At 41.5% G+C, this 26,325-nt stretch overlaps 1 protein-coding gene across 1 annotated transcript in view; it reads left to right on the top strand.

Annotated features, from left to right (window-relative positions):
* Positions 1-26,325, top strand: part of ralgps2 (Ral GEF with PH domain and SH3 binding motif 2) — a 71,893-nt gene that overhangs the window by 3,494 nt on the left and 42,074 nt on the right. The window contains exons 2-5 of the mRNA XM_053323179.1: positions 17,648-17,696; positions 19,664-19,794; positions 20,034-20,141; positions 20,876-20,926. Of these exons, the coding sequence (XP_053179154.1) occupies positions 19,735-19,794; positions 20,034-20,141; positions 20,876-20,926 (219 nt within the window). The 5' untranslated portion in view covers positions 17,648-17,696; positions 19,664-19,734. The remainder of the gene's footprint in view (positions 1-17,647; positions 17,697-19,663; positions 19,795-20,033; positions 20,142-20,875; positions 20,927-26,325) is intronic.

Genomic DNA, 26,325 nt, shown 5'->3' with positions numbered 1-26,325 from the left:
CTTGGCTAGCACCCGACTAGCTGACGGTGTGTGCATGACTGTTTGCGTATGTGTGAGAAGGAGATAAAAAGGCGAGGATAACGCTGTGCTCGGCTTTCACTACAGGCACCACACATTTCACTGCGTAGATTGAGCAGCGTCCCTTTTTTTTTTTTTCTTTTTTTTTGTACATCAAACGGTATTTGAGGAAGTAGAGTGAAACTGCCTCTTCTTATTGTTGTCAGTGTGTTTGCCATGTGCTTCCTGCTGTGTTGTAATCACAGCTCTCATTTAGGAGAAGTAGATGCCATCAGGTGCAGTCCAACACAGACAATGTTGAAGTGTAGACTGTACACAGAGGAGCACATCGTGACTGATGTCTGAATCTCTGTTGCACACACACACACATACACATACACACACATCCTACTTAACACACGCCAGAATAAGCCGAGCGGTGGCAAGAGGCCTGGAGCGTTAACATTATTTTCACCTGAATTTAAACTCTGATGATTGGACAGCTGTACAAATTTGACTTTCTTATCACTCTTTTCTCTTTTCTCCTGATTTGTGTTACTTTTCCTGTTTTTTCAATGTGGCTTTCAGTTTTATTAGTGTAATCTTGTGCTAATTTAGTCCTGTGTTGTCTTCATTCCGTCTAATTATTAGGGAAAATCTCTTATGATGCACTGACACGTACTACATTCACAGACCCACGAGCTTCCACTTCCTGCCTCCTCCCTGTACGCGTCCTCTTGGGTCTTTTGTAAACATGTCTGGCTTCTGGCTGCAAATGCTGATTCGTTTTAGTATCTATGACTCAGATCATTATAATAATTTCCCAAAGCTTAAATTAATATCCTCAAGTGTCTTCATTTTTCTGACAAACGGTACAAAACCTAAAGATAATGAAGACTTTTACAACCAAATATTCACATTTGAGGAGCTGGAACCAGAGAACTTTGGGGCATTTTTGACTTGACCCCGATTTAACATTTTGGGCAAACTTTAGGTACATGACAGTCTTGGTGACTTGGTGCTAACAGACAGAAGTTTGATCCTTAGGCCCTAACTGTAAACTATTCATGGTTGCTGTGCTGATCTATAACTGAGCTATAAATCAAGTGACAGATTTCCTTTCGTTTTAACCTTATCAGTTGTAATTGCTCCTTTACTGCAACCACCACCCACACTGCAAATTAATGTTAGCTGCTGTAAAAAAAAGTTAGTCCGTGGCCTCGTCAGCCAATTGATGTTAATGTCATTGGTCCTCATTAACCTGATAACGCGTCATGGATATTCTAGTGTCACACAGTTCCTAGATGGGAGGCCGAAGTCTAACCAGGCTATTAATCTTACAATCCAATGAACATGATGTTAATTTGTTTCCTGACATGTTTTAGGGTAGAGTTCATGTCAGGTTTGAATTCAGCAATATTAGCTCCTCTACACAGGAGGTGTAATCCTAACCAAAAGAGCGTTTACATGCTTCAAGTCTATTGTCTTGCTGCTCTGCTAACATACTACTTTTATGGGATGTACATGTGTTTGGCTGACTAATCAAACATTTGAGGAAACCCCGGGGCTTCCCTGCGTGGTTTTTGGTCAAGCTCATGTGACCGTGAATGTTTGTGTATGTTGTTGTGTAGTAGCAGCTAGTGTTGTAATATTGCTCTGAAGCTGGTGTTGACGAGGCTCTCTTAATCAACAACACAATTGTTACTAAGAAAGTCAGAGCGAGAGAAGGAAGAGCGATTACAAAAGCAGAGAAGCTGTTACCTTAAGTAGAAATACTATCTGCCAAAATGACAGAAAACCTGTTGAATAAGTCGAGGTCACCCACCACATCAGCTTTGTCCTTTTTGACTTTAAACACATCCTATTAAAGTGTAGCAGGTTACTGTAATCTGTAGGAGATACAATTTACTGTCACTCTAATAGGCATATATGGGCACCCCGTCAGTGGTAATTGACAGCATCCTACCATTCAGTATAATCTTTATATTCTCCTGGTGGTGTCATACAACTGCAGTGTTGTGTCTTGAGATTACAGTGCATCAGAAAAGGTTGTAATAGCTCCCCTGCCTCTCCTGTGTGATGAGATAGCTGGTGTGTCCTCAGATTTGTTGTCGTCGTAGAATAAGGCAGCTGGTGATTTTGCCATCTACAGTTTTGCCCCTAGAATATTTCCACACATTGCTCCCTAGATTCTTTGGTGTCGTAATTGTGCACTCGACTCAGTGTGTCAGGTCGTAGTTTTTAGGGGTTACAAGGTCAGGTGTCAAAGGTGAGTTCAGGGACAGGGTTGTAGGGCCTAGCCTTTAAGGCATGCAGAATGTCAGCTATGAGGGTCCCGTTCCACCTGACACCTTGAGGCTGGTCCTTTTGCCCGCAGAGTCATGTGGCACTTTGCTCTGCCTATCTGAAATATTCTCACAAGAGGATGTTTCACTCGAGGTCCAAAATGAACAGACTCCAGAGTGAGACAGCGATGTGTCAAGATAACGTGAGACAAGCGTTTTGTTGTGAAAACACAGAATGAGGACCAGGCGAGTGAAAACTGTGCTAGCATACAAACCCATACTCCCGATCCTATCTGAATTGTACATAAACAGACATATGCCGCACCCTTCCACTTCCGCCACACATTGTTCTGATCCACCGGTCTGTATCAGGTGCCGGAGACGAGGCTTTATGGTTTCAACACTCGGCCTCATCTATCTGTCTGATTCCTGAGTGCCTTGGCTGGAGAACTGAACTGAGAGCGGAGCCTTGGCTATGTCATGGAAACTTGCGAACTTGGTCCTGAACCCTGCCAAAGACAATAGATCACATGCAGACAACATGATTCCACCTCTGTTTCTTGTGTTTGCCCTCTTGTTCTCCCACAAATGTTCCTTTTCAGTCTCTCCTCCACATCAGAGCGGCACTCTCAATGGGACTTTTTGGCCCCATGTACACAGGGTATGAATATTAGTCCTTATCCTCCCCACCTGTTATGCTCTCGTCTCTCCTATTACTTCCCTTTTTGAATGAATGGCGATGATTCACTTCTTAAGTAAATCTTTTTCTCTCTTGTGTCATCCATTTAGATTTGTGCGACTGAGACAACCTGTTTCCTGTCGCCTTTGTTCTGTTCTCTTAGGTCAGGTCTCGACTTGTTGACAGACTTCTACGCTCTCACAACCTTCAGTTACACACTATACATCACCAACTGTCAAATTGGATGTTCATTAATAGCATTTTAATTTTCACTATTTCAATGCAACTTCACTGTCACATGCTTTTCATGTAAGGGTGAAAACAAGTTGAATGGATGCTTACTTATAGAGGTTGTGAGTCTTCCTTTTCCTCACTCTTTGAAAAATTACTATTCACGATTTGATTCTGTGATGCGTCTCAATCAATCACATCCTTGGTTTTTCTCTATATTACTGCACAGGGGTGGAAGTCTCTCAATACCTCACGATTCAGCTCCATTCTGAAGTTAGTTTCACACACATTTAGTTTAACTTGTGTACAGTCTCATTTGTTAACTTACCACTAGAGTTAGCCCCGCTCTGCTAACGTTAGCCTCTGAGTGATGGCGTGGAAAGTTCAGGATATATAGTCCAACGTTCATCTCGTGAAGGTAATTATTAAGTCGTTAAGTTAAAAAAAATGCAACCACTGTGTTTTGTGATGATGAAAGCAACTGTGCTGCACTGCCTCCAGGAGATTGTGACCTCATTTTGACAAAGTGCAGTGATAGTGCTTTTTAGTTGTTTTTTTTTTTTTTTTTTTCATTCATTCACTACTTCCTTTATAATATACGCTAAATAGTTCACTTAATGTTTAGCAGCACACTGTCTAATCATTAGGGGTGTCACACTCTCCGTTGTAAATGGAATATCGATCAAAATTACATCACAATCTCAACCTTTGAAATCAAAGGAGGATTGTAGGGCTGGGCAATAGATTGAAATGATATCGATATCGTGATATGAGATATCGTCTTAGATTTTGGATACGGTAATATTGCGATATGTTATCAGAGTTGTCTTTTCCTGGTTTAAATGCTGCATTACAGTAAAATATGTAATTTTCTGAACTTGCCAGACTGTTTTAGCTGTTCTGTTATTTACTTTTTACCCACTTTTTCATTATATCCACATTACTGATGATTATTTATCAAAGATTTCATAGTGTAAATATTTTGCCAAAGCATCGACAGTCGTCTCTGCAATATTGTTGTAAATCGATATCGAGGTATTTGGTCTAAAATATCGTGATATTTGATTTTGTCCATATCGCCCAGCCCTACCCCAAAGTCACGTCCTGCAGGTGTGTCAAGAGGGGGAAAAAACACACGTGTTGAAATGCGGTGAGTCAACATTACCTCCTCTAACCTGAACCTGCAGCTGGTAAAAAGACACCATGGCTGATTGGTCTAATAAGCAGTTTACAGTAAGTTTCCAGTTGACTGCTGAAACAAGTTATTGTTACATTATATTGCTAATAAATTATTTAAATTGGACAGTAAGGCCATAGTGTGGTACATTGCAAACAACTGATGGAGATGATATCACTCATGACTAGCCTAAAAATGGCATAGGCATCTGTGCTGAAAGGACCCAAGAAAAGGGATTGGAATCGAAAAATCTAAAATAAAATAAAATCTAGGATTTGGAGAATCGTGACACCCCTAATCATCATCATCATCATTTTGTGTCGTCACCATCAGCTGTAGAGTTGCCTGATGGTAGTTTTCACATATTTTAAAAAAGTGGAGCATTGCATTGTGAGATGTGTGAAAGTAGTGTGTAATAGTTAATATTTAGGATATATTTAAAGTAAAATAAAAGGTGAAAGTGTAAATGCAGTGCACTATACAGTACACAGGGAGCCTAAGACTCTTCTTGTTGACTATCAGGGCCAGCCCGAGTGTACATTCTACACATTTTCCAGCAATTAAAGTCTACAAACTGACAATATACCCAGAAATAGTTGAAGGACAGGCCTAAATTAGATTCTGCTTTCTTTTTGAAAGGATAATCTGAAGATAGTTTCCTTTGTCTCGTAGGAAGGGTCTGGCATAGCAAGGAGGCCTTGAAGGATTTGGGAGGAGGGAGGGCAATGTCTTTCCTATTTTTAGTCAATAGATGAATGTTTGGTAGCACACGCATCCTGTCCGTACTTGTCTTCTGAGACTAGAACAGAGCGCTCGTACCGATGGTGTCTGTGTAAGACGTGCACGTAACTGCAATATGTGTGTCCGTGCGTGCACAGACAGCGTAGCCCCTGGCCATGCTGCTCTGTGGGAGAGGAGGATCAGAAAGGGGTGTGAGGGGCTCATTCAGGGAGAGGGAGAGAGAGAGAGAGAGGGGGGGGGAGGAGGGGGGAGGGGAGCAGTGCAGGCGTTGAAGAGATACAGCTGTTTCCCCAAGTCTCAGCTGTTCTCTCTCTCTCTCTCACTCTCTCACTCTCTCACTCTCTCACTCTCTCTCCCTCTCCCTCAAACACACACACACACACACACACACACACACAGTCTAACATTGTTCTGTCTTGTGAGAGAAGGATGAAAGAGTGAATCTTTCATAGCTGCTATCAGATGGTAACAGTAACTTGTGCCACCATATTAGTAAGAGAGGCTGCTATGTCCAGATTAGGCAAACTCTCTGGTCTCTTTCCATCATCTTTTTGCAGTTGTTTTCTCTTCGCTTTGAATTCGTTACATGGGTCCAGTTTCACAATTTCAGTTTTTTCCACTCCCTGCCCTGCCTCTTGTTTTTCCCTCTTGACCTCAGGGGTGTGGGTGTCATGTTTTATTCTCCATTGTGACCTCTGACCTAGTGAACTCTCTCTCATCGTGTGTGTGTGTGTGTGTATGTGTAGTTCACGTCCCTCCCTTGACCACACTCTTTAGGTGGCAGTATGGATGTAGCTTTGGCTCCTGAGCTGAACAACACAAGTATTGCGAGCAAATGCACTTTAATCACACACTTGTTCTTCCGCTTGTCCCTTTTTTCTACTCCATTGTCCCTCTGCTCCTTCCTCTCAGTCGCACTCCCTTTGTGTTTTAAGTTGTAATTGGCCGTTTTATCAGGCCCCAGAGGCAGAGCGGTGCCATGTTAGGGGAAGTCATGCGTGCAGCGCTGTGTGTGCAAGTGTGTGTTAAGCTGTATGGGAGGCCTGTTATCTCAGTCTTGCTCAGTTAAGCAGGTTCAAAGTGACCTGAGTTCTGGATCAAAACTTAACTAAACTAAAGGCTTGAAGGTTAAATTCAACCATGTCGGCAAAACAAAGTTAGATTCACGGCTGAGTCTGTATTTGTCTTAATAAAAACTCTGCTATTCAAACTTCATATTCACACACACAGGATATTAGACTAACAGCGCGGTTGCTTTTTAAAGACATTGTGGAGTATTTCAGTATTGGCTGGTGCTCTGCTCTTTTGGGTCAAGTATTTCAGCTGAGTAGGCCAACCTAAAAGAGGACAGAATCACTTGTTGGAGGCAGATGAACTCATTGTTACAGAGACAGGAGATGCCCTGTAGGTTTCACTATGGAAGACAGAGAACAACACAGAGATATAGAATATAGTGGGCTGAGATACAGTTGTTCTGTTTCTTTCCATAGAGGCGCTCCCCCGACTTTCTCTAATCTCATTCTACCTCGTAAAACTACCTCCTTAATACATTGTGTTTCAGTCCATGTTTGGCTGCAGGGTTGACCTTGGCAGGACCAACAAGCGAGCGAGTCTGCCGCAAACTGGCTACAACACGAGCAACTGGGATCAAAAGAAGTCTGTTTGCTGGAGAAAAGGTTAAGACTCTGTTGTGTCTTGTGCTCTGGTTGATAGGAGCGGCTTTTACAGTAAAGGGGTTTGTTGACTAGTCTCTGCCATGAGCGAGTTTCTTGTGGCGGTACTTGGAAAGTATTTTGTACATTTCTAGAAAGAAGGTACTGTTGCGCCAGAAGTGTGTGTGTGTGTGTGTTTTGCTTGCACATAATTGTACAGTTAGGTTGCAGCATGTCATTTCTCTTAAGTCTTTGTCTCCGTCAGAAGCCCTCAGGGCCCAGCCGGATCTAACCCTGTGACATGTTTGTGTCCCTCTTTGTGCAACCATCAATGTGAAGGTGAGTGGCAGACAGAGATGATGATGATGAGGCTGTTTTGCTCAAACACCATCTGTTTGCTGATGTTCCATTGATATGATATGCATCAGCTTTCATTCAAAGACAGTGGAGGTGTGTTGATGATGTTGATGATCTCAGAGAGACAAAGGACACACACATTGGGTCTTGTAAACAATGAGAAACTTATCTGCAGAATGTTAAGATTTTTCTTTTTAAAATGTGACTCACAAAACCTGAGCACTGGTCATCAGCATGATTTCACAAAAGCTTTAATACTTTATGAAATAATGTAATGTCACATGACAAATACAAGAGGTGGGAATCTTTGGGAATGTTGTGATGTAATGTAAATTTGTGGGTACCGAAATAAGAGCCAGGCACAATCCCATTCAATGAAAGGCTTTTATTGTAAAAAGCAACCACAGGAATTACTTTTCTCAGTGGTTTCAACACTTCCTTGATGCTTTTGCAGTTTGGGTTGTTGTTTCTAACTTTCTTGGCTTTTGTAAAAACAACAGCACATATCAGTTTAGACGTGCGGTCTCGATTAAGATAGTTAGGAAAAAACCTGCACTTATCTGCCGTGACGAAAACTGTAGAAAATATATTTACAGTGCTGACTCAAAGCTGTGTGCACAGCAAACTGACTCTGACAAATGCAAGAGTTGCACAGTTAATGATATTTATCAGTGCTGTTCTTCTAAAGTGCAGGCTGGAGATAGTCAGAAGGTTTCTATAAAAGTGCAATAAATTCTACATCACATCATTCAGACTGATGCTGTACGATGGTAGTGATAGTTGTGTTACACATTCACCATGACTACTTCACTTGCCTTCTGCTTTGTAGAAATGTAGATGAATTATGTTTGTTCAAACTGTAATCTAATGTCAGACACTGAAATTAGTGAACAAGCACAGTGGCAATAATGCCCAATTTCTTCTTACAATGTATTTCCATCCAACCTTCAGGTTAGTTTAATCACACATGACATGTTACAAACCAAGTCCATAGACCCTTTTGGTGTACAATTTCAATGCTGTAAAACATTTTGATTTATATTATGGGTGTACAGATATTTCCAACTTACAAAATAGAAACTTATTTTTGAAGCTTAATTGTCCTGCCTGTGGATAATTGTTCCTTGTGAGAGAGTCAGCAGTGTCTCTAAGAAAAGCACTAACACTCTGTGATTTGATTATAGACAAACTAAAACTAGCACCACAGTCCCAAATTCATTCATTACATATTTAAATAGTGAAGTAGTACAATATATTACAGTATAACACAAATGACCTTGAAATTGAAATTCACTTGAATAAAATAGATAATGTGTGTTTATGCATAATAACTATTTAAATACCCCAATATGTTAAGGTGGTCCATCACTTTGCAGTGGTGTTATAGATCCAGAGATATTGAATGGATAGCTGCCTTTGGGGATTCTACAGGTACTCAAGCCTGTTATCCAACTCTACAGTAACAGTCATGCAGAGCTAAAAAGTTGGGTGTTACTTCTCATTAGTTTCAGCATTATAAGCAACACTTTACACATTATACTTGATTTGATGTTGGTTGCTGCCAAGTAAACAGAATCCAAAGGTGTTTGGGCTTTATTCAAATCAGTCTCTCGCTCACACACCCGCACGCAAAATCACAGAAAGCGTATTGTGATGATTTCTTCTACATATATGGCGTGCAGTGTCACTTGTAGTAGATAATAGTGTTTGCTCAGTCTCCAGGACGGGGTCTGAGTGCCACGGGCTTGACTTTTGCCAGTCCTCCGAGGCTCATAGAGGAAGACATAGAGATCGTATCAGTTTCCTCTAAACATTACTGCTCTGACTGACTGCTCCGTTGCCCTGCATTGTTAGCCAGCCCTTTCCTTGTTAATAGTCCGTGCAGGCAATGACCACAGACATCAGTGCTGCTGCCAGCTCCACACTTCCTCTGCCCCCCCCCCCCACCCCTTCCCCTCTTTCTCCCGCTCATCTGTCACCACGCTCAGGTTGTGTAGTCTTCAGCAGCAGAGTTGAACTTAGGCTGGGCTGCCTGCCCGCTCCCATTTGGGCTACAAATCAGGCTGAAGCCAACACACACACACACACAAACTGTAGGGTAGTGCTTTACCCACACGTGACAGGCTGCTGCTCTGGGACTCTGCCACATGCCACTACTCACAAGCTTGGCAACGCAGCTTGTCTTGGATTTATTTGATGGCTAACGAGATACTGTTATCAAGAGTGGTAGGGCCGTTATATTGACTTCTTTTTTTCTTTGTATTTATTTATTTTGAATGTTTCTGCTGCTTCTAGCTGTAGGTCTGGACAGGGGCTGCAGGAAAGTGTTGACTGTGGTCTTATCTAGGTCTGTGAGAGTTGTATACCAAGTGTTTCTGTGTCACTGGAGGATGTGCCAGGAGAAAAGACAGAGGCAGGGAACGGGCCCGAGCAGCCTGTCTGCAAAGCCTGAGCTCTAATTATCAACGGAGAGAGCTGTAGGGATCGAGGGAGAAGGGGGAGAAAGAGAGAGGCAAGTACATCTAAAAAAAGCATAATCACACCCCACGGTGCGAGCTGCTGCTACAACGCTGATTTTAAAAGTAGTGGAATTTCACAAACAGATTTTTCTAAACTTGGTTCAGGTGTGTGTATTTTTGCATTTAATTAGATGTTTCTACTTTAACATCCATCAGGTCTTTTGTGCTGTTTGTTGTTGTGAGCTGAGCAGAATAAGAATCAGCTGATCTGCACTTAACAACAAACCACAGCTGACAGACCTGCTGATGGTGTTTAATTGTCTGTGTAAATTTTAATTGTTGGTCTTGACAGCTGAAAATAAAGCTTTCTTTGTGTATCAACACTAAATACTTGAGTGTGACGAGCTTTTTAAAGAACACATTATTGACTACTTGAACACATTTCAAGCGTCAGCACAAATATAAAGTAGCAGCTGTCTTTGCTACTCAGGAAATCAGTGTAGAATATTAACATGGATGTTGATGAAAAGATAAATGAATGACAGACATTGAATTTCATGTTGTTACATCCTGTCAGACCTTGCAGCTTACTGAGTTGAGAGCCACAGTAAACCATGAATGACTGTAAATCTGACTGTTATACAATATATCTCTCTCATCTGTAAGACGTCACCGACAGCTTTTTGTGCACAACATACGCCCATATGATCAAACAAAACAGCGATTAAAGAAAGTTATGTGATCACATAAACTGTGTTTCAATGCAGCCAAATACACGATGTAATGTTCTCATTTACATATTTATGTTTCTGTTGTCAGGTGTTGGAAATAGTGATGATGGCTCATAAATATCTCCTTAATCAGCAGTCATTAGAATTGCTCTGCACTTAAAATCATTATTTTGTGATAACTGCACCGTTTGACAAAATGAACAAAATATACACGTCGATGACAATGGCAGTGCAATGAGATGGGCTCGAGTGACATCTAAACTGAGCCATCACAGAGGAAGTTAGATGTCGTCCCCCATCTGCTGCCACATGTGATCAGATTGTTTATCAGCAATCTCTGGTAATGACAATAGGACAATATGAAATACAGGTGATTTCCCAGCTATAATCTCCTGGTGAATCCCTGTAAACATACCCAACGCTAAATCATTTAAAATCTTCATTGAATTTAGCTGCTGCTGCAACTTCCCTTGTTTCCAACTTCAGTGTTGAACGGTTGTGCAAAATGATGTGGTAGTGTTGGTGGTAACACTGAGCCCAGTTCCCCTCATGGTCACAAACTACATTTTAAAGTGATATTTAATTTGCCTTAACCCTGCCCAAAGGGATCAATCAAGTTTTGTCTCGAATAATTACTTGCACATATGTGTTTTCATACAGAAATAGATCCCACATGGGATGCACTGTAGTCATAAAGGAATATACCATCTATGGTAAAAGCCACATGCTGTGCAGCTGTAGGGGTGCTGGCATGTTTTTTTAAAATTCGAATTCAAGCACTGGTGATGAGCAAAGGATGGCTCAGGAAAATGTAATTGTAGTTAATCTAAACAGTTGTCATCTTAGATATCAAGAACATCAACTTAAGTGCTGTTGGACCGTTTTCTGCTTTGTCTGCACCTTTGCCTCCTTTCTTCAGTCAGACAGGCCTAAATATTCATGAACTGGTGGCCTAGTACATTAGAGGGTGAAGCACAGCTGGTTCAGTGTCAGGGTGGAATAAGTCTGCGGTGTCAATGGTTTCATTACCTATTGATTTTCTAAAAACATGCTTTTACTGTGACGTGATACTGCAGCATAAAACGGTTGTCTTCTTTGGCATCACGTTGCCCTCAGCTATGACGCAGAGGTATCTTCTCACTTCCTGTTGTGTGTTTTCTGTGTAAATAGAGCCATATTCTCTTAGCAACAGAGACCATATGGTGTGAGCTGTCTCGGCAAACAGTGTGATTCCTCAATATTGTTAACCTGTTGGGTGTGTGTGAGAATTAAAATGAAGAAACACCCTGTTCCAGGGAAGACAGTCGGAGAGCCTCGGGCAAAAACAGTTACAGACATTGAACAAACGGGGCATGTGGATTTTATAAACTTTGTCTTTTGTTTTTCTCTCTGTTCTTTCTACCGTTACAGTTATCTTCTATTGTTCCAAACTACAATGGAGCTGCCTCCGTCCGCCTATACACCATTCAGACCCGCTCAGTGTCAAAGGTTAAACCCGTGTCAGGCATTGATCTGTATCAGTCAGCACGTGTTGACCGACCGTCCTCCCGACCAGAGTTAAACACTGCCCACTAGGGCGGCAACTAAAGACTGTTTTGCTCTTAAAATGTCAAAATTGTGAAATATCTGGATTACTGTTTTGCAAAACCCGACCAATAGTCCACTACCCGAAAATATTCACTTTGCAGTTGTACGATATGGCGACGTGTGTTGTGTGACGAGGGAAAAAAGTCCATCGTTTCATATTTTCCTATATTGTTTATTTTGTTGTGATGCAAATCATACTCTTTACAGTAGTAGTTTTTATCATTTGGAGTCCATCCATCTTTTATGTGGATTACACTGATACATAAGTCTCCTTTGACTTTTTACTCGCCAAGTTTTTGTTGAATTTACAGTAAAAACGTAATGAGTTCAGTTGTCGTCAAATCTCGGCTGCTGTCTTTCTCTCTGCTGCTGCATACACGGAGGACTCAGCCCCCCCCGCACTGACAAAGAGGAGCGAAGCAACGAGGCAGTGAATATAAATGACAGCAAAACGCAGCGGAGACCGTCTTTATTTATGTTATTTACCAAATTTATGTGCACTCGTTTCATTTCAGAGAGTCTCTGCTGCGATTTGCTGTCATTTGTGGTTGCACTAGTCTCCTCTGCTCTCTATCTCCACCGTGGGCGGGGCTGAGTCCTCTGTGCTGCACACACACACTGGAGAAACAGTGAACCAGGTGAAGTACTCAAGCTGATGACAACTACACTCGTCATGTTACTGTAAGTGCAATAAAAACCTAAGAAGGGTCATTTAATTTAATCCGAGAATTTTGACTTTAACAGTTACCAAAATAGTTGCTGATTGATTCAGTAGTTGGCAGCTAACTAATCGTTTCAGATTAGTTTTGTAGGACTGGTGTCGCTACCAAGAACAGAAATTAATTCAATGATACCGACATTTAAATCCTTTTTAACCAACTCAAGAGTGACAGGTCAAGAGACTTAGTGTGTGTGTGGATGAAGAGTGAGGGGTGAAACTGAAATTTGACCTTCATCTGTATTATTTGATGTGATTCTCAGGTTTATCACTATATAAAACTGCTGACACTGAGAAGCAGGGTTTCATCTGGCTGTATGAATGCAAACGCGTGCTGAGTAGGCCCATGCATACACGCGTGTGCTGCCTGAAAAGGGATATTATTGACCTCCAGAACAGTCTGAACATCAGCGGCATGTTAAGTGATGGTGGGCCGTTGGTCATGTTCCCTCAGCTCCAACAGCCCCACACACACACACACACACACACACACACACACACCAACCATTGTCTCTATGCAGTCAATGCCACCAACCTCTGCTTGTGCGGCCAACCTGCTGAGCGAAAGCAGTGTATATCGAACTGCTGTGACATGCAGCCACATGCTGTGTTACTGTGTGTGCAGGTTATTAGAGAGTGTGTGTGTGAGTGTGTGATCGGCCCAGCCCCTCTTAGTTCCAGATCGATAGCGTTCTCCCCCTGGAGGCTTGGCGATAACCAGTGAGAACCTCGATCCAGTCTTCAATGGCATAGCATAACTGCTGACTAGTTAGAAGTTAGATTATATAAAAGTAGAAGTAAGATTATTGTTTATGTTCTAATGAATGGGGAATGAGGGTAGTTGTATTTGGCCCACATTTCATATTTTAAAACCTAATCCTGCAAGACGCTTACAGGTTTAGATCTGGACCATATCTGCCCTTCATATGACAGTGAGGCCTGTAACAGTATTTTTATATATTTTAACATAGCTTTGACTTTGACTTTGTGGGCCCACGGCTAACAGTGGGGATACTCTCGGTTCGTGTGTACAGTGTAATTAGGTTGCAGACAGTTTGTTTGTGTGTGTGTGTGTGTGTGTGTGTGTGTGTGTGTGTGTGTGTGTGTGTGTGTGTGTGTGTGTGTGCTAAAGAGAAAAAGAAGAGGGCACAGCTTAATGGACTGTCACATCCCTCACTGCTCAGCTCAACACACTGACCCACTTTGGCTCCCTGACTTTGGTGCATCCGCGACATGCTTTTCAAATATATCAGGTCCTGCCACCGCCAGGCAAAAAACAGCACGCACACGCTCGTACAGTGCATGCATTATACAGTGACACAGAGGAAGGAAGGGAGACATGCCTTTTATATCCTCCCTTTTTAAAAAAAAAAGAAAAAAAAGATTGCACAGTGAAAAGGCCGAAGCTTTTCATTTTGTACTGTTTTTTCATAATTATGAGGTCTGAGTCTTGCTGTGAGCATGAGGCAGACCAACATTTCTGGTGCTCTCACAAACAGTGGGAGCAGATTGAGAAGCGAGGCTCACAGGGCTGTTAGGTGTCAAAGATAGGCTCGCAGTGCTGCAGGCAGAGACTGGCAGGGCTGTCACAACCGTCTCTGTCGCAGCAACACTCTGTAATGCTGACGGTTACACAAATCTCACATGTCTGATCCTTTATTCAGGCTCACTGCATGTGACTTTTGTTTGGTTACACTTTAGGTTCATTTCTGTAAAGGAGCATATAAAGTTTGTTCCCACACACACACACACACACACACACACACACACACACACACACACACACACACACACACACACACACACTAATCCTTTATGTATGTGTGTGTGGTAGCTTGTCACCGGTGTTGGGACAGAGATGTGGTCGTGAGTAAACATGTATACAAAAGTAAATGAGATTAAGGCTGGAACAGTCTGGTGTGTGCTGTCTTTCAATGCCAGGTTCTTACAGTGTTACCCTACATAGGACCATCTGTGATGCACCGCCACAGTTTTGTCCAGTCTGTATGATGAAAATGCAATTATTCAACTTGTTTCAAAAAGCTGCACCATGTTTTTACAACTGCTGTCTATAATTGTTCAAGAGGAAGCTGTTGGTAAAGTTTCAAAAGCACTTTTGTGTATTTTGTGTATTATCAACCCATCAGAATCAGATTATAACATTCATTCATTTAGATGGGATTAATAATCCAGGAGGATATGATTTATTAAATACTTGCTGTGCCTCATGGAATTAATTAACTAATTAAGTCAGATTATGTATGTATTTAGCTGCATTTGTCTGTGTGTTTGTGATTATCATCTATGTGCAGGCAGGGGGGCAGTTTTTACTCAAATTAATTACTAGCTATTGTAAAAAAAAAATCAATCACGTTCAGTCTTTTTTTTTTTTTTTAAGAAAAAAAAAGATTGTGTTCCGGCTTCTTTAAATTTTGTAACCATACTTTGATCTGTTGTCACTGGCATGTTGATGCTGTTGCTAGGTTTTTATTTATTTGGTTGCTACGTTTTTATTATTATTTATTTGGTCAAACTAATTCACCCTTCTGGGATAAATTGTCTGAAATATTTTCTGGTTTCTTCTTCGTCTTCTTCATCTTTGATAATTAACTGAATATCCGGTCTGTGACTGTTGGTCAGGACAAAAGAAGACATTTGAGTTTGCTAATTGTTAGTTACAGCTGGTTGTTGCAGTTTTTTTATAAACTTTTTGTCATCTGGAAAATATCATTATTGTTCACTAATCAGAACAGACATTTCTGAGCTAAAACAAGGTTGAGGTGAAAAGGACAGCGACAAGATGGGGGACACAGGGAGGACAGAGGACGTGCAGACTGGAGGTGGTTCAGACCTGTTTTCAGAGCCACTGGGGACAGGAATGTGAAGGGTCAGTGCAAGATGTGGAATGTGTTGTCACATGCACAAATAGGCCTGCATGTGCATGACGACACACAAACACTTGCTAATTCGTATTGTGCCCCTCAGTAACGAGGCCCGTTAGGCAGCCAGCGGCTCCGTGTTGGAGCTGCGCCGCGTGAATGTCAAACAGCAGTCTGGGAGCAGGAGGAGAGGGAGGGAGAAACGGCCAAATCAGAGAGGGCCTAATTCAACAGCACCTGCTACGCTGTGAAATGAGTCACATTTAGCTTAACAGCGACACGTCCTCTCCTACAAGCTCCAACATGAGTCAATCCATTTTCTGTCAGTCTTCCTTTCTTATACCTTGCGTCTTCATCTGATCTCTGTTAAATTATCCTGAAGTCTTGTCCTTGTCATGCTAAAATATTTTCATCCTGACATTCCCTTCATTTCCCATGACATCCCTTCAACTGGACATTTAAATGTTCCCCAGACCTCTAGACCTCAGCGAGTGAAGCATGAGGAATCAACCACGCACAGTTATGTCACCAAACACGACACGTTTCATCTCCACTCACTGTCACAGGTGCACAGATGTTGCCACAAGCAGAGAGGAGGGGAGCGGGTTACTAAGGATTGGATAGAGAGGGCAATGACTCAGAAGGAGGGGGTGTTGTCTCTCTCTCTCTCCAGTGTTTTTGGAAGTTTTATAGCTGGAGGTGTGGGCGTCATAAAAAAAGCTGTAACGTTTGAATGTATGCCGGTTCAGGACGGTGGGAAACATGGCTGACAGGCTGCTCAGACAGAGCAAAATGACTAAGATCAGACAAGCAGAAACAGGCTTTTGCCAGGGGATGTTTATACTACTCGGGCTATAGGCAGATCAACACCCTGCCGTGTGACAATGACACTACAGTGAGCGCGGCCCGTGGAAAAGTTACCTTATTTCTCCATTCCAAGTTCAAAAGTGTGTTGTTCCTCAGCGCTGTTAAAACATAACTCAAGTGAAGCTTTGGGACGGTGTTTTCTTGGTCAGATGTGATCTTTGAAAGAATGTTGAGACGTATGTCAGCAAAGGTTTAAAGTTTACTTTGCTTAGTGGGAAATCTTAATCCACTGTTTGTTCTGCTCTTGAGCTTTGTACCCCTATCCACCATGATAACAACCTGGAGCGGATGAGAAGATCTTAGCCCCTACCTGATGGCTAAAGGCCAACTACTGTCTGCCAGCATGAGCATGCAGCATTTGTCCCACACAGTCCAACACACAGGCTTTTTTTTTTTCATCCCTGAGAGTAGTGAGACACCTACTGGCTAATGTGAGTCATGGCATCAGACTTAGTGGGGTTTATACTTGATGTGTGAAGCTGGCTGGCTGTATTGGTGTATTGGAATCCTAAACAATCAAATCTTGAGAATTTAAGTCAGTTGTTGCTACTAATTAATTAACTAAAATATGAGCTGAACTAAAGTTGTTAAATGGTTATTTGTTTGTATGGTAGATTGTTATATTACTCAAAAACCAAAGCAGCACCCTTACCTTGGTTGGACCAGCATAGGACGTGCTCTGGCTTGTCTGTGTGCACCTGTCCTGGCTGAGTGACAATGCCATTAAAGTTTGTTCAAAACAGATCCAACATTACAATCAGAGCTTGAAAGATGTGGAGTTTCAGATTTAGTTGATATTAAACTTGTATCTTGTGTTTTTTTTTTGTTTTTTTTTGTTTTTTTACTGTTTCAGTGTCAGTTGAATCATGTAGGTGTTGCAGTGGTGACTTTAAATTCAGGCGCATTATAAGTAAGCACACACTAGAAATGAGTTGCACTATTTTGGATTCAGGTGAGCAACAAGGCCATATAAATATTATTGCTGTAACCTTTGGCAGTGCAGTTGAGATATAAAGTTGCACTCTGATAAGCTTAATTCAGTCAAACTGTCTCACTCATTGTTTTCAGCAGTGAGCTCAAGATGAAGAACAGTGGCTACACATCTTGTCATTGTATTATTGAATGATGATTTGTTATACTAATCAGATGAGCCATTTGATTTTTGGCTGTCTGTGTATGTCACTGGTGGATGCGTGGGTTTTCCTCATGTTCTGAAGAATAACAGTTTTCTTCTGTCTCTCTCCTTTTTTTCTCTCTCTGTTGTTCTTTTCACTTTCACCCAGACAGCAGCAGGCTAACCTCACCTCCAGCACTATGAGCATCTGACACACAACTTGTAAGTATGACCTTGTCTGTGCATGGACAGCTTGTTTTGTTGAATGGTGGTTGCAGGTATGTCTGTGTATCCGCAGGGTTGTAAGAGTACTTTTTTTTTTTTTTAAATCACCTTGGCACATGATTACAGACTGACTCATAAAAGTTTTAATAGCCAATGTGGCTTATTGTGTTAAATGTACAGCAATGTAGATGGAAATCTAACCAACTATAATGTTTTAACAGACTGACTTAGAGTAGAGTTATAGATTGTGTTGATTTACACGTGTATTTTATGTGTTTCTTTTCAACTGAAGGAGTACTTGTCTATCCTTTTTTAATGTGTGCTCATGTTCACACTGTTATTACAGCCACTACAGCCATTAAAGGGCCACAAGGGCAAGACATACATGTATTGGAGCAGGAAGGTAATTACAGATGTATGACTCTGTAAACAGCAGACAGACTGGCTATTGCTTCCTGTGCAGTTATGCACTGCTGTCAAACATTATGAGGGACGTTGACATGATGTAGTAGTGTTAGTTTTTTGGCTCCGCAGTCTGCCACTGTGGAAGGCGGCTAATGGTTCTTAGAGCTCAAGCCATTTCAGCTCTAGCTTTGAGGCAGCCAAAAAGACACACATACACAAAGAAGCCTGCATTGTGGATTGCACAAGGCATGCTTTTGCTGGCCTTCAGTGTTTTAAGCAGCTCCTTATTTTTCATTAGTGTCTCTCAGAAAAGTCTCCGAGGTGTTTTCAGCCTTAGCCGGGGAGGATTACACAGAAATATTAAAATATAATATAAATAAAGAATCGTACACGCATGAAATTCCAATCTGTCTATAAAAGAAGTGGACCGGCTGTCCGGCCTTACGTTAATGTTGCATAAGATCATGAAATGCTTGAATAATTTGCTGCTGTTTTTCCAACTCTTCACAACGGCATATGTAGATGTGGATGTTTACTTGACTGATCTTTTTCCAGCTTACCATTACATAAGACTTGGTGAGCTGTGAGGAAAAATGTCTGCGGTAATGATGAAAGACGATAAAAATGCAACTTGCGCCACGTTGTTCCTCATGCCAAAACATTTAATTATAATAATTAATGACAATATTGAAATTTGATTGAATAATTTACTTATCAGGAAAAATGCCAAACGTGCGTTTGTGTTTTTGACATTTTGAAGACGGCAGGCAATTTCAATAGAGCGCTTTTGGCTCTGGTAGCATGTCTGGTGCAGTTCTTACTCATTTATTTATTTGCTTGAATTGATTGTGTTACTGTCTGTAGCATGAATGGCCGACATGAGTATGGTGAGAGTACAGTCCACTAATCCACTTAACAAAATACTTGTCAGTCAGATCAGTATTGAGAAGAAGACTTACCAGTGCACATGTGAGTAAACTTGGCTTGGCTGTGAGCGTCTCTGGTATATTTCAGGATGTACATTTACAGCTCTGCTAAACATCTGACAAAAGAAAAAGAGACAAATCTTCAGTGTGTTTGGTAGTTAAGCGTGGTCTGGAGTGTCGCTGAGTGGCAGTAGGTTATACTCTTGTGTCGGGTGTAAGCTGTTTAGTGTTGTGGCTCCTACTGACAGCTGCTTTCTCCAAACCCCTTTCCCAGATCTCTTCCTGATACTCAGCCTAAGCTCCTTCTGTTCTGTCCTCTCTCGTGTGTCGTAAATGACAGGCTGTGAAAGTGTGCGTCTGTACGGCCTGTACAGGCCTGCTGGGACAGACCTGTCAACACTTTCACTTCCATCTCAAGTTCAATCAACGCAACTTATTTTCTTGGAGTCCATTCAGTTCAGTTGTCAGGTCTGTAAAGTATAGTAGAGTGAATCCAATAATACTAAAATCAGTTTAATTCAACCAGTAGGTGGTGCTGCTGCTACAAGCTGAGGGATCAACCTGCTCTGTATGCAGGTGATAATGGTCAAGATAGTCCAAAGTTTACTTATATTTTTTGTGTGTGTCTTCCAGAAGGCCGGGCGGGCTTTGCTGCAGCTGAGGATGATGAATGGTCTCCTGCGCTAAAGCTGGATGGTGTGGGAATGATGGACCTCCCTAATGGCCAATCAAGCATCACCACCACCATTGCAACAGTCTCTGAGGTGAGGCCACACACACTCATTAGATCTCTCCTCACTCTTTTCAAAATTCACGCTGTGCTTGCTGCTCCGCCTCTCAACACACAGTTTAAATATATGATTTATTTTTCTGACTGAAATATTGAGTCAATTGAATCATCTTGTTCTTTACAGCACAGCCATCAACTCTTGTTTCTGTTACTTTATCTCACTTGTTGCTTTATAATACTATATAGTAACTGGTTGTGTCTGTCTTATTCCAGAGGAGCAGCAGCTCAGAGTCTCTCAGTGATAAAGGCTCTTCAGAGCTGAAGAAGAGCTTCGATGCTGTTGTGTTCGATGTGCTGAAGGTCACTCCTGAAGAATATGCAGTAAGTGTAGTTTGTGTGTGTTTCTTATCTGGTTAGTAATTTCATTATAATTAGGCAGACACACATCAAAGTCTTTGTAAGGTGCTGGTACTGATAGCAGAACTCAGACAGGAGAAACAGGAAAAAGTACCGCACACTCAGCTCCTTTTTTTTAGTTCTTTTAATCACCAACTGTCTGGTTAACCTGTATGCATGAGTTTTTAAAAATGAAATGTTCAGTAAGCACAAATGTGATGTGCTGACTTGGGACAGGAGGAGATGGGATGATAGAAGAAGAAATGGGGTCAGAGTTTGCATCAGTAATAATTCATGTTTGTGAGATTTCCCCTGCATGGCTGTGGAGTCACATTTCTGTTAAATTAGCGTTACTGTGTTTCGAGGAATAATGCTCCTCGAAATCCAGGAGAGGTTTCCTGTAAGCTGCTCAGGATTTTCCCACAATATGTATTCATTTTTATGCCCGGTTTAGCCACAAGAGGGCACTCTCTATCTTTTTTGCCTTTAAGCATCTTCATTTGACATCTCCACTTAGTGCTATCAAGTTATTTATTGTGTTATGAGTAAAGGTACAACTGTCATTTGAAGGATGATATTTGTTACCTGTGCAATATTTGTACCGGTATTCCACATACATGGTGAAAAATGATATTGATGATATTTGATAATGATATTTTGTCAGTGTGATAATATTTGAACATAACAGTTCTAACAGGTGTTGTATTTGTCTCCTCTAGGGCCAGATCACACTTATGGACGCTCCTGTGTTCAAAGCCATCCAGCCAGAGGTGAGCTGCCTTTCAGTCTGTATAGAGATCACTTTCAAACACATTATCTTTCGTTGATTTACGAGTGCTTAAAATTGTATGTGACGAAGTCTGAAAGATGGATCATCACATCTGAAATTACCCAACAAGAAAACAGAGTTAAACAGAAATGACACATAATTATATGCATATATATATTTAATGATTTAATCTCTCCATCTGCTGTCTTGCTGTGGTTGATATCCTCTTACCATGCTGAGCAGCAGCTGTGATCAGAGCTGCCGCACAGAGCTGCGTATCACAGCTATGTAGAAAAATGATATCTACGTCGTCTCAGTCCATTTCTTCATTGAGCCTGTTTTCTCTTTCTGGACTGTTAGGTCTGTCCTGACACCAGTCATGGATAACCTGTGTTTTAGGTTGGCCGCTGTGGGCTTATAAAAGCAGCATATAGACCACAGCTCGCTGCTGTGTGGTATTGTCTGACTCCTGCTATTGCTCATGTGCAACACTTGCTATCCTAAGTCTCAGCTACCAGCGCGTGCACACACACACACACACACACACACGCACTTCTCTGGCAAAGCTGGGCCTTGTCATTCCTTAAACCACGTCTTGATTCGATTTTAATAACAACGACACAAACAATTGTAGTAAAGTGTTGTCAGAGTTATGGAAAGGACTAGAGATGAAAGATTCCTTTAATGCTTTTCTTACCACTGTTGCTGTTTCTTCCCTGAGGGGGAACTCATTGACGTTGTCTGGACTCCAGCCCGATCATCTTAACTCCACTGGGCCAGGTTCATACAGAGGCTATTGAAGGATTTGTAAATGCAAGCTTGCTCCCGTGTTCAGTCTGGCTTAACCGATCGACTGACTGAGGTTTATAAGCCTAATGAATGTCTTTGCTTGTAAGTATAATGCTGCAAGGTAACCAACAATTGGTTTTGGGCGAAGATTTAAAAGTTCAGGTGGGTGGATATGGGGTTTCACTTGTTGCTTGCAGACAGTGAGATTTGTGAGGGGACGTGAGCGGGGGAACGGAGAAAGAAAGCAAAGGGGGGGCGTATTTGGAAAGGTGTTTTGCGACCACACCGACCCGAGCGAGGGGGCGTGCTGACAAGGAGAGGCAGCAGTCTTGGAGGGAGAGAGGGAGCAGAGTGTACAGTATGTAGAATGACCCAGCAGCATCCTGGCAGGGACAAAGTGGGTTAGAGAAGCTTTTCCTCCTCTCGCTGTGCTTTTGTCTCAGAGCACTCACTGAAAAAAAAAAAAAAGAAGCTCCACAGCTATGACTGAATTGAACTCAACTAGAGTTTCCACTGCTGTCAGTCTCCTTGCCCTCTCGCAGACACATGATGGGAAAAGCAGGTGTGCCTGTGTGTGTGTGTGTGTGTGTGTGTGTGTGTGTGTGTTGGTGAACTACTGTTGTTTCACTCTGTTCACTACCTGAATAGGAAAATATTAAATAACTTGGTTGAATCCTTGAGTTGTGCAATAATGTTTTTACTGACATACAGCCCATTTTTTCCTTATTTGACACCCTTTAAATGCCATCACACATCACACTGAAATACACATGAACACACAGTGATAATTGAGCAACAGTTATTTGGAGTTAATTGAGTTAAAGGCACATTATGATGGCGATATTTAGTGTCATCTTCTTTCAGATGAAGAAGAGAGTGAAAAGAAGGCTAAAAGTGTGTGTGTTAGTTTCCATGATGTGATGAGTTGTAATGCTCATTTAATAAAATAGATGCGAGGGAGATGACTTTTTGGTTGGACATGATATCTCCAGGAGATTTTCATGCATTACCGGTCTCTGACACGTCCAGATGTTCTTCAGAATGTTTCAAATTGACATGTTTTGACTCTGCATAATAACAAACAATAAGATGGGTCAAATTTTCCATCGGATTAGTTCCAAGTGTTCCCTTTCTGTGGTTGCACTGATTTTAAAAATGTTTTTTATGGCATGCTTCATGAATGTCCCTAACAGAAGATACTGTAGCTCTCCATAAACACTTCATAACTGTCTTTAATATAATAATGTACGTGTGTGTGTTTAAAAGTGAGAGCCATAAAGAGAGACTAACTGTCCAAATGCTATTATGCGTGCTCGTGTTTATAACATTTTTACATGTGTATATGACACAAACAGACACTCTGGCATAAGCTGGACAAACCAATCCGGTCAACATTGCAGTCGAAACAGAGGAGCTTATTAACTCAAGTGTTCCAGTGCTGACATGGAGCAGATGTATGGAGAACAGTCCGACAGATCTAGCCAAAACGTTCTGGACGGAGAAGAGAAGATAACTGTCTGCCGCAATCGCAGTGAAAGATTACATGGGAACTGTGGACACCGAATTTCAACAGCGTGAGGAGATGGTATAAAATCTGGCCAATCCCTCTGAGCAGGAAGCATAGCTCAATTTATCTGTCCTCTTTTTTTTTTTTTTTTTTCCTCCGAACCCTGGACTTGAGTGGAAAGGGCCAGTATTGCAAAATAACTCTTTTTAATTGGAAAGACCACAAGAAGAAAGCCAGATTCAAAAAGCTCAGAGCTGAGTGGTGCCACTGACACAGCAGACAAACACAGAATCTAAACACATCTGCTTTTGATGATATTCAAGTGAGCGCTCTTAAGACATCACCGCGCATGAGGATTTAGTCATTTACTCCCCACACGTAACAGAGCCTCGTCAACGCATCATAATACTCAATGGTTTATGTGTATGAAGAGGAAAATAATTGATTTCAAGGACACTGACTGAGAGCTCTGGAGCCGAGGATCCTCAGCTTTTTATCAGCTCTTTTGCTCTCTCTGCGGTACAGGTACAATTGATCGGAACTCCAGAAGCTATTTTTTGATGGTAAAATAATCTATAGCGAAGAGTAGAGCAAAGTTTGATCTACAACCCCCCAGATGACTCTCTGATGTGATCCTTGGCTGTTGGTTTGCAAAGAGACATGCCATTAAAATGACAAGACCGATCATAGAGCGAGAGAGAGGGAAAAGGATGCAAGGGACTTGTAGCTAAATCTTTAGCTCTCATTTAAATTTACGACGCAGTGATTACTGATATGTTGTGAGCGTGGCCTTTTCCTGTTCATCAAACCTGACTTAGGTTGGATCGCTTCTCAGTATAGTATGGCTCAACCAGCTGAAAAGAGGAATGGAGAGAGAGAAAAAGTTACATGTAATGGGAACGGTGGAAGACCTTTCCTTACTTCATCTCCTTTTTTTTTTTTTGTTCTGTCCCACTTGGCCATTTTTAATTTCATAATCAGACACACACTACTGATGATATACAGCGGGATATTTATCAAAGTTTATGATAGAGTCAAAGAGAGATTGAGGGATACTGTGGGGTGGTGACAACAGCCAAGTCAGTTATTTAGTGTCTTTGTCTGGCAGGTTTGTGCTGCAGCTCTCAGGGAATCGCTATCAGATTGCATTTTACGTATTGCTGAAAAGTATGTCAGTTCCCCACATGTCTGCGCTTCCACTGCAGAAATCCTCTGAACAGATTGAAGGTCTCATGTGAGTCATGGAGACGATGATGACTTGTAGTTGGAGTCAGGTAATGTTTCACACACTCGGGCCTGTCTCTCCTGCAGACTTAATGTTTTTCCAGCATTGATTGTGGGAGAAAAACACCTAGTCATCCAGTGCCTCTTTATACGGTCCTAACGCGATAACTTCTGTTGTGATTTGGTGCTATAAAAATAAAATTGAATTGAATAACTAAGACATAAGAAATGTTGAATGCAATACTCCGTCAGTCTCTGTAGCCTTGCACACAATGTGTTGGCGGTGTAGGGATGGGGATAATAATTGCTACACAACAAACACAGGAGGGAACCCCTCCTACACTCCAGTCTGTCAGCATGATGGTAAAACACATTCATCATGGTGAAAGGTGGAGAAAATAATGTTTTGGCAGCAGAGACCGAAAAAAAACCACAATGACATGTTTTCCCCTGTCAAAGGGGATTTGGTTCGAAGTTTCAAAAGAGTGCCAGTGGAATACTCTCCGAATCTGTCAGAAAAAGAGTCGCAGCTGAACATGAAAACAAATCTGATGACACATCTCTCTAGTTTCTTTGTAATTAAAACGTATTTTAATCATGTTTGAATATATTATTGTAATTATGACAGGGGGCATATTAAGGTTGTTGTGATTTGCTGTCATTTATATACTTTTATTATGTTAGATATCTATGTTAAGCATAGTTAATGTTCCAGAACTGACCTGACTGCTTTGTTTGTAATGGTTACCTCTATTTCCCCCTCGTGTTGACATGAGGTTGTTTGTATATGCCTGCAAAAGGTCAGCCCTTCTGATGTTACTAAGGTTTTCCATGGGTTGTTGTCTGTGTTGTCTAGTTGCATATTTCAGACCAGGTTCCAGCTCAAACATGCGCAGATGTATTAAAGAAGTCTTCATTTTGTCTAAAGAAAGGAAAAAGCAGTGAGATTTTGCTATTATTTGATTACATACTGTAAATCATGCACAGATATTCCAGCAGAGCTCCAGATAAGAAATATAGACCTGGAGATGTGCATGTTATGTTCCCTTTTAAAATAATATCCTAAGACAGTCATCTTTAGTAAAGTGCCCTATGAAATTTTCATATAAGAACATGTTTAGTGTGGTTTAACCAGCCATGACAGATGGCCTGTATAAGAATCATATGTACTAAAAGTCCTGGAAAAGTAATTCTTTCCGTTGTTGCTGCTGGCTTGTTCATACTGAAAGTCCCTGCCAGAGTCTATAGTTTAGAACTGTCTGGCAACTTATTTTATGGCCCTCATTTTTCCTCGTCATAGTTTTCTTTTTTCTGTAGACCAGTGGCACTATAAATTTGGCATAACCTGGCAATCAGTTTAAGGCTCCTCTGTCTCACTCAAGCTCAAGTACAGATCAACAACAGACACAACTGTGCACATTTTCCATCTCATTGCGCTCCTTCCTGTCATCCCCAGTAAATCTATCTTCAGTGTCCTTTGTCCTGCAACAAACTCTCTTGTTTGATGTCACCTCCTCCCCTCTTCATCGCCCTTCTTTTTCCATCCTGTTTGTCATCTTTATCAGCCCTTCCTGCCTTGGCCTCTTCTTAATATTCCCCCGGACCCCAACGCTTAAGTTTTCCGTGTACAATTTAGACGAAAACAAAGCGAATGGCTGTGGTATCTCACATGAGGTCATCACAATTTGTGGCTTTGCTGCAGCTGGTTATCTTATTCAGCCTGTACCTCTGTTTATTTAATACTCCTCAAAATGTGCTTGTAAATCAGAGTAGAATGTAAACTTGTTTCGGTGAACATTTGTTGCTCTTAAGTTCAAGGTAAGAATTTGGGCAGGGGGGGGTATCGTAGTACCGCAGATTTGATGTCAGTTTTTTCTTGA

The sequence above is a fragment of the Scomber japonicus genome, chromosome 7, assembly GCF_027409825.1.
Source record: "Scomber japonicus isolate fScoJap1 chromosome 7, fScoJap1.pri, whole genome shotgun sequence".
Lineage (NCBI taxonomy): Eukaryota > Metazoa > Chordata > Actinopteri > Scombriformes > Scombridae > Scomber > Scomber japonicus.
This window is presented reverse-complemented; position numbering and strand designations above follow the sequence as displayed.